This window comes from Vulpes vulpes, chromosome X, assembly GCF_048418805.1.
Source record: "Vulpes vulpes isolate BD-2025 chromosome X, VulVul3, whole genome shotgun sequence".
Taxonomy (NCBI): Eukaryota; Metazoa; Chordata; class Mammalia; order Carnivora; family Canidae; genus Vulpes; species Vulpes vulpes.
In genome coordinates this window covers 65,451,182-65,465,555 of record NC_132796.1, presented here as the reverse complement: position 1 = coordinate 65,465,555, position 14,374 = coordinate 65,451,182, and the positions used below count along the sequence as shown (strand labels likewise).

General features: G+C 40.1%; 1 protein-coding gene across 1 annotated transcript in view; it reads right to left on the bottom strand.

Annotated features, from left to right (window-relative positions):
- Window positions 1–1,163: 1,163 nt before the first annotated feature.
- The window catches only part of PCDH11X (protocadherin 11 X-linked), a 335,833-nt gene continuing 322,622 nt past the window's right edge, over window positions 1,164–14,374 (bottom strand). Inside the window, 3 exon segments of the mRNA XM_072743505.1 lie at window positions 1,164–1,236; window positions 1,238–1,327; window positions 1,329–1,800. Coding sequence (XP_072599606.1) covers window positions 1,164–1,236; window positions 1,238–1,327; window positions 1,329–1,800 — 635 coding nt within the window.

Here is a 14,374-nt window from a genome sequence, read left to right as displayed (position 1 = left end):
CAGAGAGGAAGACAAGCCATGAGAGACTCAACTCTGGTAAACAACCTGAGGGTTGCTAAGGGAGAGATGGGGGAGGATGGGGTAACTGGGTGATGGGCATTAAGGAGGGCATGTGAGGTGACGAGCACTGGGTGTTATGAACAACTGGTGAATTATTGAAAACTACATCTGAAACTAATGATGTAATATATGTTGGAAATTGAATTTAAATTAAAAAAAGAATAAAAAGAAAAGTAAGTTAAGTGAATAGTTGCCATTTCAGGTACAGTTATTGCACTTTATTGTCTCGAACTCTACTAAAGAGTAGAGAAGTATGTTATAGACATAAATCTGCATAGTTCATATGTTCCTTATTGAAAATGTATATACATTTTATTAAAAATGTACATATTTTCTTAAAGTAGAAAATATAAAAAACAGAAACAAAAATATCTAAGAAATATTTACACTCCCTACTATGAATTTCTGTAAAAACACTGGTAACAACAACAACAGCAACAACAACAAAACTGGAGACAAATAACAAATATCAAACAAAAAGACAAGAATTCTACCATGCTAATACTTCCTAATGATATCTGAATAAAGTTTTTTTTTAAAGATTTTACTTATTTATTTGAGAGAGAGAGCAAGAGCAAGAGGGATCACAGAGAGAGGAAGAAGCAGACTCCCCACTAAGCAGAATGTCAAATGTGGGGCTGGATCCCAGGATCCAGGGATCATGACCTGAGTTGAAGTCAAAGGCAAATGTTCAAACTGAGCTACCCAGGCACCCCTGAACAAAAGTTTAGATAAACTAAGTGTACTCTTGGAAAATAGGATATTTGCTATTTTTCTACTTGCTATGTACTTAGTCCACAAAAATAAAAATGGAAAAAACTCAATAATATTGCACATGGTAAAAATAAAATTTACAGTGCATCAGTAATAATATATACTACATGTTAATATCTGTCATGATAAGCCTTTCTGTGCAAGGGTGTGTGAATTTTTCAATTTCTTTTGTAATACACATTCTAAATTAAGAAAACTATTAATTTATTTTTAACTTCTAAGGGACTAGCTCTAGACGTTATTCTGGTATCTATTTACATAGCTACTTACAAACCTAACAATTTGAAATATTCGTTGAAATTGGATCTTAAACTTTGATTACACACATCCTATTGGAAAATGTGAAGTAACCATTTAGGTTTACAAAGGATTTCTTCCATAATGGGACAATCACCCCTAGAGTCTGGCCTATTGGCATGATGTGAATATTGTCAAGGGAATGGGTTTACTTGACTAATCACTAGTATGAAGTCCTTCAGACATGGTGTAAAGCAGATTGTACACTACCTTGCACTCCCTGATCAATAGAAAGCAGTCTATCAGGTCCAGCTCCTTGCCCCCAATCTTGCTGCAAAGTCATTGGAGGATTCATAGGGCTGTGATGGAAGGCAGCAGCCTGTGGCAAAGGAAGGCTGAAGTGGATTGCAGCAGTCTGTGCTGGGAGAGGGCTGTATTGGAGGACTGAGGCCTGAACTGGTGGAGGGCTGTGGAACAGTGTAATAACCTGAGTCACTGAAGGGCTTTGGCAGAGAGCAATGGTCTGTGCCACAGGAGGGCTACAGCAGCAAGCAGAGGTCTTTGACAGGGATGGGCTGTGGCATAGAGCAGAGATTTCTGCCTGTGAAGGGCTGGAATGGATCAGAGAAGCTGGCATCCAGCAGGTATCAGAATGGCCCAAGATGAGACATTCTTGAGTGCAGTTGTCAGAGGCTTCTTCCACAGTTGGTTGAACAGTTATCTCTGTAGCTGTTGGAATGGAAAATAAATGATAAAATTTATATTTCCAAGGCATATTTTTTTTGGCTACTTAAATCATATTGTTATAGGATAGTAAATTATATATAAATACATCAAAGACTTTCAATATTCTCACAGTTGGTACTTGATTTGCCAAGATAATTCCTAGGGAAACATAAATAACCAGAAATGGGGTAAATGGGGTCTCATTTTTATAATTAGAACTATAGACTTTGATCTAGTCTCCCAAATATAGGTATTTTTCATTGTGTTTGAATGAATCCAGGGGCATTGATCCATATACAAATCAGTTGAAATGTGGTTCCTAATTAACATGAAGAGAGGACATAAAAATAAAATGAGTGAGAAAAACAGTCATAGAAATACATAATAAATTAACCAATTATAGTTAATCATTTGGTTAAGAATATAATTAACATGAGAGCAAGCCTAAGAATAATTTGAAAACATATTTAACTGTAAGATATATATTTTAGTTTCAAGAAGGATATATAGCTATAATTATCTCAAAGATAATTGATTTCTGTATTTCTCATTTTCTGAAATCATGATAAACTACAGATCCATAGTACTTAAACTATACTACTTTCTAAAACTCTTTTATAAGGTTTCTGTAAAGTTTTCAGATACCAATAGGTAAGAAATATCAATAAGCATACCACAGAAAGACTAGCAAAATAAAGCTAGAATAGCTATATAAACATAAAATTTGACTTTAGAGTGAGGAATACCATCAGGTATAATGAAGGAAATTACATCATGACGAAAGGTCAATTTTCTAAGAAATAGAAATCCTAAAAGTTAGAAATAGAAATCCAACCTCCTACAAATCCTCAACAGGATAGAATCCAGATACTGTCATTTTCCCATCACATTTAAAATCAAAGAATATAGCATGAAATAACAGAATCATTAGAATTTACTCCATTAGATAATCACGGACTTTATTTATAGAAACTTAAAAATTGTCACTATCATATTGACATTTAAAATACCTTGTATTTTTGCACAATTATTTTTGAGAAGTAGTTGGAAAGATAGAGTTTTATGTATTTTGGGTGATATTTAATAGTAAAAGCAAGCATAGAGTATTTGAACACACATAACTATATAGTAAAACAAAATTTAAAGTCCTAGTCATCAGAAAACTACTCATCCGGTAGCCTTAAATTTTACAACAAAATAAGACATCATAGTTCCAGTAATATTTGCCTATATACGATTAGGAAATCGATACAAAGTCATTTTCACAGGAAGAAGCTATGATTTATGGACATTCTTTTTTTAAGTTTTAATTTATATTCGAGTTAGTTGACATACAGTGCAATGTTAATTTCAGGTGTACTTTATAGTGTTTTAACACTTTCATTCAACACCTGTTGCACATCACAAGGGCACTCCTTAATTCCCATCACTTATTTAACTGACACCCCATCCACTTCCCCTATGGTAACAGTTTGTAATCTATAATAAAGAGTATTTTTCTTGGTTTGCCTGCCTCTCTCTTTGCTTCACTTTCTTAAATTCCACATATGAGTGAAATCATATGGTATTTTTCTTACTCTGCCTGACTTATTTCATTTAGCATAATACTCTCTATCTCAATACATGTCATTATAAAAGGCAAGATTTCATTCTGTATAATGGCTGAGTAATATTCCATTGCATATATATATATATATATATATATATATATATATATATATATAATCACCTCATCTTTATTCATTCATCAGTCCAAGAACATTTGAGCTGTTTCCATAATTTGGCTATTGCAGATAATGCTGCTATAAACATCGGGATGCATGTGTAACTTTGAATTAGTATTTTTGAATTCTTTGGGTAATTACCTAGTATTTCAATTGCTGAATTGTGATGTAACTCAATTTTTAACTTTTTGAGGAACCTTCATACTGTTTTCCACAGTGGCTATGCCAGTTTGAATTCCCACAAAGGTACAGGAGTGTTCCCCTTTCTCTACATCTTCACCAACACTTGTTTCCTGTATTGTTGATTTTAGCCACTAACAGATGTGAATTGATAGCTTGTGGTTTTGATTTGCATTTTCCTAATGATCAGTGATGTTTAACATCTCATGTGTCTTTTGGCCATCTTTTTATCTTCTTTTTTTTAAATTTTTTATTTATTTATGATAGTCATAGAGAGAGAGAGAGAGGCAGAGACACAGGCAGAGGGAGAAGCAGGCTCCATGCACTGGGAGCCTGATGTGGGATTCGATCCCGGGTCTCCAGGATCGCGCCCTGGGCCAAAGGCAGGCGCCAAACTGCTGCGCCACCCAGGGATCCCCATCTTTTTATCTTCTTAAGAAAAATGTATACTCATGTCTTCTGCCCATTTTTACAATTAGATTATTTGATTTGGGGGTGTTGAATTTTAAGTTTTTTATATATTTTGGTTAACCCCTTATCAGATATGTAATTTGCAAATATCTTCTCCCATTTTGCAGGTTGCCTTTTAGTTTTGATTGTTTACTTCACTGAAGTTTTTTTTTTTATCATGATGACGTCCCAATACTTTAATGTTGCTTTAGTTTCCCTTGCCTTAAGAGACATATATAGAAAGAAGTTGCTACAGCTGATGTCAAAGAGGTTACTTACTGTTTCTTTCCTTCTTTAGAATTTTATGGTTTCAGATCTCACATTTAGTTCTTTAATCCATTTGTAATTTACTTTTGTATATGGTGTAAAAAAACTGGTGCAGTTTCATTGTTTGGAATGTAGCTAACAAGTTTTCCCAACACCATTTGTTGAAGAGACTGTCTTTCCCCCCTTGGATACTCTTTTCTGATTTGTATATTAATTGATCATACAATTGCGGGTTCATTTCTGGGATTTCTCTCCTGTTCCACTGATCTATGTGTATATTTTTGCGCCATACCATATTATTTTGTTTGTACTACAGCATTGAAATATAACTTAAACTGTAAAATTGGTATGTCTCCACCTTTGCTTTTCTTTTTCAAGGTTTCTTTGGGTATTACTGGATATTCCTAGCCTTAGCAATAAGACAACAAAAAGAAATAAATATCATCCAAATTGGTAAGGAGGTAAAACTATCACTATTTGCAAATGACTTGATCCTCAAATTTCAGGATAGCTTGTTCTAGCTATGTGAAAAATGCTGTTGGTATTTTGATAGAGATGGCACTACGTGTGCAGACTGCTTTGGGTACTATAGGCATTTCAACAATATTTCTTATTTCAATCCATAAACATGGGATTTTTTCCATTTCTTTGATTCATCTTCAGTTTCTTTCATCAGTGTTTTATACTTTTCAATGAATAGATCTTTCACATCTTTTGTTAGGTTTACTCCTAGATATCTTATGGTTTTGGTGCAATTGTAAATGAGATTCTCTGTTTGATTTCTCTTTCTGATACTTCATTATGGGTGTATAAAATGCACCAGATTTCTGCATGCTGATTTTGTATCCTATGACTTTACTGAATTCCTTTATCAATCTAGCAGCTTCTTGGTGGAGTATATGGGCTTTACTATGTCATGTGCAAATACTGATAGTTTGACTTCTTCCTTGCTAATTTAGATACCTTTTATTTACTTTTGTTATCTGATTGCTGAGGCTAGGACTTCCATGAGTATGTTAACACTGGTAAAAGTAGATATCCTTATCTTTTTTCCTGACCATAGAGGAAAATCTCTCAGGTTTTCCTCACTGGGGATGATATTAGCTGTGAGGTTTTCATATAAGGCCTTTATTAGGTTGAGATATGTTCCCTATAATCTACTTTGTTGAGCTTTTTATCATAAATGAATATTGTACTTTGTCAAATTATTTTTCGGAATCTATTGAAACAATCATATGGTTCTTCACTGTTCTTTTATTAATGTCATATATCATGTTGATTGAGTCTGAATATTGAACCAAAGTGCAACACAGGAATAAATCTTACTTGATCATGTGAATGATTTTTTCAATGTACAGTTGGATTCCACTCGTTAGTATTTTATTGAGAATTTTTTCATCAATGTCCATTAGGTATTATGGCCTCTAGTTCTTTTTCTAGGAGGGTTTTGTCTGATTTTGGATAATATTGACCTCATAGAATGAATTTGAAGGTTTTCCTTAGGTTTGTATTTTTTTAATATTTAAAAAGTATAGATATTCACTTTTCCTTAAATGCTGGATATAAACCACCTGTGAAGCCATCAGACCCTGGAGTTTTGTTTCTTGGGAGATCTTTTTTTTAAATTTATTTTTATTGGTGTTCATTTTCCAACATATAGAATAATACCCAGTGCTCATCCCATCAAGTACCCCCTCAGTGCCCATCACCCAGTAAACCCCACGTCCCGGCCAACTCCCTTTCTACCACCCCTAGTTCGTTTCCCAGAGTTAGGAGTATCTCAGGTTCTGGATAACTTTCTGATATTTCCCACTCATTTTTTCTCCTTTCCCCTTTATTCCCTTTCACTATTTTATATTTCCCAAATGAATGAGACCATATAATATTTGTCTTCTTGTTGGATAGATCCTTTAAGTATGATATAGTGTCCCTCTCCATTTCTCACTACAGTCTTTGAGATAAACTTTAGTTTCTCTGATATAAGGATGGCAACCCCTGCTTTCTTTTGAGGATGATTTGCATGGTACATGGTTCTCCAACCTTTTATTTTCAGGCTGTAGGTGTCCTTATGTCTAAAATGAGCCTCTTGTAGACAGCAAATAGATGGGTTCTGCTTTTTTATCCAGTCTGAAACCCTGCATCTTTTGATGGGGTCGTTAAACCCATTCACGTTCAGAGTTACTAGTGAAAGATATGAGTTTAGTGTCATCATGATACCTATTCAGTCCCTGTTTTTTTGGATTGTTTCCTTGGACTTCCTCTTTCTTTTACAGGGCCCCCCTTAATATTTCTTGCAGAGCTGGTTTGGTGGTCACATATTCTTTTAGTTTCTGCCTGTCTTGGAATCTCTTTATCTCTCCTTCTATTCTGAATGAGAGCCTTGCTGGATAAAGTATTCTTGGCTGCATGTTCTTCTCATTTAGGACCCTGATTATATCCTCCCAGCCCTTTCTGGCCTGCCAGGTCTCTGGGGAGAGGTTTGCTGTTACCCTAATACTCCTCCCCATTAAAGTCAAGGATTTCTTGTCTCTTGCTGCTTTAAGGATCTTCTCTTTATCTGGAATTTGCAAGCTTCACTATTAAATGTCGAGGTGTTGAGCATTTTTTTATTGATTTTTAAGGGGGGATCTATTTACTGGATCTCAATGTCTGTGTTCCTTCCCACCTTAGGAAAGTTTTCAGCTATGATATGTTCAAATATATATTCTGGAACTCTGTCCCTTTCGGCGCCCTCAGGAACCCCAATTAAACGTAGATTTTTCGTCATGAGGCTGTCATTTATTTCCCTTAACCTATCCTCACAATCTTTTAATTGTTTGTCTCTTTTTTCCTCAGTTTCCCTCCTTGCCATCAACTTGTCTCCTATGTCACTCACTTGTTCTTCTACCTCGTTAACCCTTGTCATTAGGACCTCCAGTTTGGTTTTCATCTCATTTAATTGTTTTTAATTTCTGCCTGATTAGATCTAAATTCTGCAGTCATAAAGTCTCTTGAGTCCTTCATGCTTTTTTTCTAGAGCCCCCAGTAGCTTTATTATTGTGCTTCTGTATTGGCTTTCTGACATTGAATTGTAATCCAAATTTTGTAACTCTGTGGGAGAGAGGACTGTTTCTGATTCTTTCTTTTGAGGTGAGGTTTTCCTTCTAGTCATTCTGCTCAGTGCAGAGTGGCCAAAAACGAGTTGTACTGGAAAAAGGAGAAAAAGAGAAAAGAGAAAGAAGAAAAGAAAAAGAAAAAAAGACCAAAAAAGAAGAGAAGAGGAGAAAAAAATGGTGAGAAGCAAACAGAAAACAAAAAACAAGGGGGAGTATCTTCTGATTCTGTATACTGTAAATCCCTCGACTTCTGGAACTTTTCAGTGCAGCTTGGTCAATAATTTGTTTTTCCCCTGTCCATCTAGCTGGTCTTCTGGAGGAGGGGCCTGCTGTGCTGATTCTCAAGGGTCAGTACTTGGGTGAGCTGCTCAGTCCCCTGCCTGTTGCATGGCTCAGTGAAAGATGTTTAACTTGTTTATCTGGTGAGGCCTCTGTGAAACTCAGTGGGGGTTGCTTTTCCTGTGAGGCCCCAGGAGGAACAACAACAGTGGCAGTGGCCTGCTCTGGAGCCCTGCAGGAAGAACAACATCAGTTGTAGCTAGCCGGCTCTCCAGCCCTGGATTCAGTTCCGGCAGTAACTACCGGAGCTCTTAGTCTGCAGGCGCCTGGATGCTCAGGGGTGGGGGTGGGGGGCGCTGATCTTCACAACTCATGGCCACCCAGTGGCAGGAGTGTCCTTGCTGTCCTGTGCCCCCCTGGCTTCTGCATGTCCCGGGGGTAGCACCGGATCTTGGGTTGTGTCCCCCGCGCCCTGGGCTCCCAGGCCTGCGCTGTTGGAATCCTGCTCCTGGCTGCGCAGACCCTCCCCGCGGAGCCTCTGCCGGAGCCACCTCTGAGCTGCTCCCGGTTCCACCCCCGCGCGTACTGCAGCCCTTTAGGGTGCTCCGCCTTGGGGTGTGGTGCGCTCTCCCCGGGACGGGACGCAGGTGCTCTGTTAGTGTCCCAGGGAGCCTGAGGGCATCCCTTCCCCTCCTGGGATCCTGTTCCAACTCCCTGCGAGTGCCTTTCTGTCCGGGAAGATTGGTGAAACTCCTGCTTCTCCAAGACGGGGCTTTCCTGTCCTCGGGGCGCTCGCCGGGGCCTTCGCCCGGCTCCTCGTGGGGCCCCTCCCCCTTGGATGCTTTTTGTTTCTTTCTTTTCTTCCCTGTCTTCCTACCTTGATAGAAGTGTGAACCCTTCTCACTGTAGCATTCCAGCTGTTCTCTCTTTAAATCTGAAGCCGAATTCGTAGTTTTTCAGGATGATTTGAAAGTTATCTAGGTAATTTGGTGGGGACAGGTGACTTGGGGACCCTACTCTTCCACCATCTTGCCCCGCACCTCTTTTTGTTATGATAGTCTCACACACACACACACACACAGAGGCAGAGACATAGGCAGAGGGAGAGGGAGAAGCAGGCTCCATGCACCAGGAGCCCAACGTGGGATTCGATCCCGGGTCTCCAAGATCACGCCCTGGGCCAAAGGCAGGCCCCAAACCGCTGTGCCACCCAGGGATCCCCTTGCCCCGACCCTCTTGGGAGATCTTTTGATTACTCTTTCAATTTCTTTGCTGGGCACTGGTCTGTTCAAGTTCTCTATCTTTTCCTGTTTCAGTTTTGGTAGTCTTTGTTTCTAGGAATTTATCCATTTCTTCTAGGTTGTCCAAAATATTGGCATATGATTTTTCATAATATTCTCTTACAACTACTTGTATTTCTGTGGTATTGGTTATTATCTATCCACTCTCATTTGTTACTTTATTATTTGCATCCTTTATTTTTTTTCTTTTTGATATGTCTGGATACAGGTTTATTAATAATTTTTTCAAAGAATCAGCTCCTAGTTTCATTGGTGTGTTGTTTTGTGTTTAGTTTCTATATCATTTATTTATGCTTTAATTTTTATTTATGTCCTACCTTCTTAGTTTTAGTCTTCTTATGTTGTAAATTTTCTAGATCCTTTTGGTGTAAGGTTGTTTATTACAGATATTTCTTGCTTTGTGAGGTAGGCTTGTATTGCTATGTAATTTGCTCCAAGGACAACTTCTGATGCTTATCAGAGATTTTGGAACATTGTGTTTGATTTTCATCTGTCTCCATGTATTTTTTTTTATTTCTCAATTGATTTTCTAATTGACCTATTCACTGTTTAATACCATGTTGTTTACCCTCTATATACTTATCCTTCCATATTTTTTCTTGTGGTTGAATACTAGTTTCAAAGTATCGAGCTCAGATATATTGCATGGTATGATTTCAATCTGTTTGTGTTTGTCCAAGCCTTATACGTGATCTAGTATGTGATCTTTTGTAGAGAATATCACATACTCACATGAAAACAATGTGTATTCTGATGTTTTAGGATGGAATATTCTGAAAATACCTATTAAGTCATTCTGGCCTAGGCTGTTATTCAAAGCCCTTACTTCCTTGTTTATATTCTGTTTAGAATCCATTGATGAGAATGAGGTCTTGAAGTTCCCTATTATTACTGTATTATTATCAATGAATTTCTTTATGTTATTAATTGTTGTATATATTTTGATGATCCATGTCTGGTGCAGAAATTTTACAATTGTTGTATCTTATTGTATTGTCTCCTTTATGATTATATAGTTCCCTCTTCATCTCTTGTTACACCCTCTGTTCTCAAATCTAGTTTGTGTAATATAATTTTTGCTACTCAGGTTTCCTTTTGACATCTGTTTGCAAGATAAATGCTTCTCCATCCCCTCAATTTTATTCAGCAGGTGTCTTTAGGTATAAATTGAGTCTCTAGTAGACAGCATATAAATGAGACTTTTGTTTTTTTAATACATTCTGAAATCCTATGTCTTTTGATTGTACCATTTAGTCAATTTACATTCACAGTAATTATTAATGTATATGTATTTATTGCCATTTTATGACTTGTTTTTCATTGTTTCCAGTGATTTTCTCTTTCTTGTCTTTATCACCTTTGGCATTTCTATTCCACTCAAAGAGATTCCATTAATATATCTTACAGGACTGATTTTTTGGTCACGAACTTCTTTAGTCTTTTTTTTCTCAGGAAAGCACTTTATCTCTTTTTCTATTCTGAATGATAGCCTTGCTGGATACAGTAATCTTGGTTAGAGAATGTTCTCATTCAACACTTTGAATATGTCATGCTACTTTCTTCTGACTTGGCCAAGTTTCTGTTGGGAAAACTCCAGCTAGCCTTATGGGTCTTCTTTGTAAGTTAATGATTTCATTTACCTTGATGCTTTTAAGATATTATTCTTTGTCCCTATGATTTTCAAATTAAATCATAATGTGTTTGATGTCTTGCTATTGTTGATTTTGATGGATATTTTCTGTAACTCTTGGATCTGGATGTTTGTTACCTTTCCCAGATTAAGGAAGTTTTCAGGGAGGGAGGGGCAAGATGGCGGAAGAGTAGGATCCCCAAGTCACCTGTCCCCACCAAATTACCTAGATAATCTTCAAATCATCCTGAAAACCTACGAATTCGGCTTGAGAGTTAAAGAGAGAACAGCTGGAATGCTACAGTGAGAAGAGTTCACACTTCTATCAAGGTAGGAAAACGGGGAAAAAAAAAAGAAAGAAACAAAAGGCATCCAAGGGGGAGGGCCCCCGCGAGGAGCCGGGTTAAGGCTGGGGCAAGTGCCCCCAGGGCAGGAGAGCCCCGTCCCGGAGAAGCAGGAGCTGCACCAATCTTCCCGGGGGAAAGGCGCCCGCAGGGAGTTAGAGCAGGACCCCAAGAGGGTGAGGATGCCCTCGGGCTCCCTGGGACACTAACAGACACCTGCGCGCCCAGGAAAGTGCGCCGAGTTCCCTAAGGGCTACAGCGCGCACGGCGGGACCCGGAGCAGCTCGGAGGGGCTCGGGCGGCGGCTCTTCGTGGAGGGGCCTGCGCGGTTCCGGGAGCAGCTCTGAGGGGCTCGGGCAGCAGCTCCGTGGAGGGGCGGCTGCACAGCCGGAAGCACAAATCCAACAGCGCAGGCCCCGGAGCACAGGGCACCGGGATACAGCCCAAGATCCGGCCTCCCCCTGGGACAGGCAGAGGCCGGGATGGCACAGGACAGCAAGGACACTCCTGCCCAGAGCTGAGCAGATCAGCGGCCCGCCCCGGAGCCTTCAGGCCCTGCAGACGGAGAGCTCCGTAGTTCCTGTGGGAGCTGAATCCAGGTTTCCAGAGCTGGCCTCCACCACTGGGGTTGTTCCTCCAGGGGCCTCACGGGCTAAACAAACCCCAATGAGCCCTGCACCAGGCAGGGGGCAGAGCAGTTCCCCCAAGTGCTAACACCTGAAAATCAGCACAACAGGCCCCTCGCCTAGAACCCAGCAGACAGACAAGTTCCAGGGGAAGTCAAGGGACTTAAAGTATACAGAATCGGAAGATACTCCCCCGGGTCTTTTTTTTTTTTCTTTTTGATTTCTGATTGCTTCCCCCACCCTTTTGCCACCTTTCTTTCTTTTTCTTTCTATTTTTGTTCTTTTTTCCTTTTTTTTCCTTTTTCCTTTTTCCTTTTTCTCTTTTCTTTCCTTCTTTCTCTTTTTCTCCTTTTTCCAAAACAACTCGTTTTTGGCCACTCTGCACTGAGCAAAATGACTAGAAGGAAAACCTCACCTCAAAAGAAAGAATCAGAAACAGTCCTCTCTCCCACAGAGTTACAAAATCTGGATTACAATTCAATGTCAGAAACCCAATTCAAAAGCACTATTATACAGCTACTGGTGGCTCTAGAAAAAAGCATAAAGGACTCAAGAGACATCATGACTGCAGAATTTAGATCCAATCAGGCAGAAATTAAAAATCAATACAATGAGACGCAATCCAAACTAGAAGTCCTAACAACAGGGGTTAACGAGGTGGAAGAACGAGTAAGTGACATAGAAGACAAGTTTATGGCAAAGAGGGAAACTGAGGAAAAAAGAGACAATTAAAAGACCATGAAGACAGATTAAAGGAAATAAACGACAGCCTGATGAAGAAAAACCTACGTTTAATTGGGGTTCCCGGGGACACCAAAAGGGACAGAGGGCCAGAATATGTATTTAAACAAATCCTAGCTGAAACCTTTCCTAATCTGGGAAGGGAAACAGGCTTTATAAAGAGAAGATCGTTAAAGCAGCAAGAGACAAGAAATCCCTGACTTTTATGGGGAGGAGTATTAGGGTAACAGCATACCTCTCCACAGAGACCTCGCAGGCCAGAAAGGGCTGGCAGGATATATTCAGGGTCCTAAATGAGAAGAACATGGAACCAAGAATACTTTATCCAGCAAGACTCTCGTTCAGAATGGAAGGAGAGATAAAGAGCTTCCAAGACAGGCAGGAACTGAAAGAATATGTGACCTCCAAACCAGCTCTGCAAGAAATTTTAAGGGGGAATCATAAAATTTCCCTTTAAGAAGAAGTTCAGTGGAACAATCCACAAAAACAAGGACTGAATAGATATCATGATGACACTAAACTCCTATCTTTCAATAGTAACTCTGAACGAGAAAGGGCTGAATGACTCCATCAAAAGGCACAGGGTTTCAGACTGGATAAAAAAGCAGGACCCATCTATTTGCTGTCTACAAGAGACTCATTTTAGACAAAAGGACACCTACAACCTGAAAATAAAAGGTTGGAGAACCATTTACCATTCAAATGGTCCTCAAAAGAAAGCAGGGGTAGCCATTCTTACATCAGATAAACTAAAATTTACCCCGAAGACTGTAGTGAGAGATGAAGAGGAATACTATCTCATACTTAAAGGATCGATCCAACAAGAGGACTGAAGAATCCTCAATATATATGCCCCGAATGTGGGAGCTGCCAAATATATCAATCCTGGTCTTCTGGGGGAGGGGCCTTCTGTGCGGATTCTCAGGTGTGTGCACCTGGGGGAGCTGCCCAGCCCCCTGCCAGGTGCAGGGCTTAGTGGGAGCTGTTTATCCTGTGAGGCCCCTGCTCGGTCCCAAGTACAATGTGACACCAGGAGGAACAACAGTGGCGGTGGCCAGCTCTCCATCTCTAGAGTCAGCTCCCGCAGTAACTATCACAGCTCCTAGTCTGCAGGGGCCTGGTTGTGCCAGGGGCGGGGTCGCTGACCTGCACAGCTCGGGGCCGCCTGTCCGCACTAGCGTCCTTGCTGTTCTATGTCCTCCCGGCCTCTGCCTGTCCCAGGGGAGTGCCAGATCTTGGGCTGTGTCCCCCTGTGCCCTTGACTCCAGGGCCTGAGCCACTGGAATTGCTCTCTCGGGCCACGCAGCCCTCTCTGCATGGAACTGCCGCCTGAGCCTCTGCCGGAGCTGCTCCCGGGGCCCGCTGGGTATGGGCTGAAGCCCTTTAGGGAGTTCGGCCAGCAGTGTGTGGTGCGCTTTCCCCAGGGGCGCAGGTCCTCTCTTAGTCCCTCTGGGAGCCTGAGGGCATCCCCGCCCCTCCTGGGATCCTGCTCCAACTCCCTGCCAGAGCCTTTCCATCAGGGAACTTTGGTAAACCTCCTGCTTCTCGAGTTCAGGGCTTTCGTGTCCTGGGGGCGCTCGCCAAGCAGCCTTAACCCGGCTCCTCGTATAGCCCCTCTGTCCTGAATGCCTTTTTATTTATTTATTTATTTTTCTGTCTTCCTACCTTGAAAGTGCAAACACTTCTCATTGTAGCATTCCAGCTGTCCTCCCTTTAAATCTCATATCGAATTCTTATGTTTTCAGGATGATTTGAAAGTTATCTATGTAAGTTGGTTGGGACAGGTGACTTGGGGACACTACTCTTCCACCATGTTGCCGGTTTTCCCCTTTTTCCCCTTTTTAAATTTAAATTAAATTAGCCAACATTTATTACATCATTAGTTTCAGATGTAAATTTCAATAATTTACCAGTTGCTCATCTTATTTTTTAATTTTCAT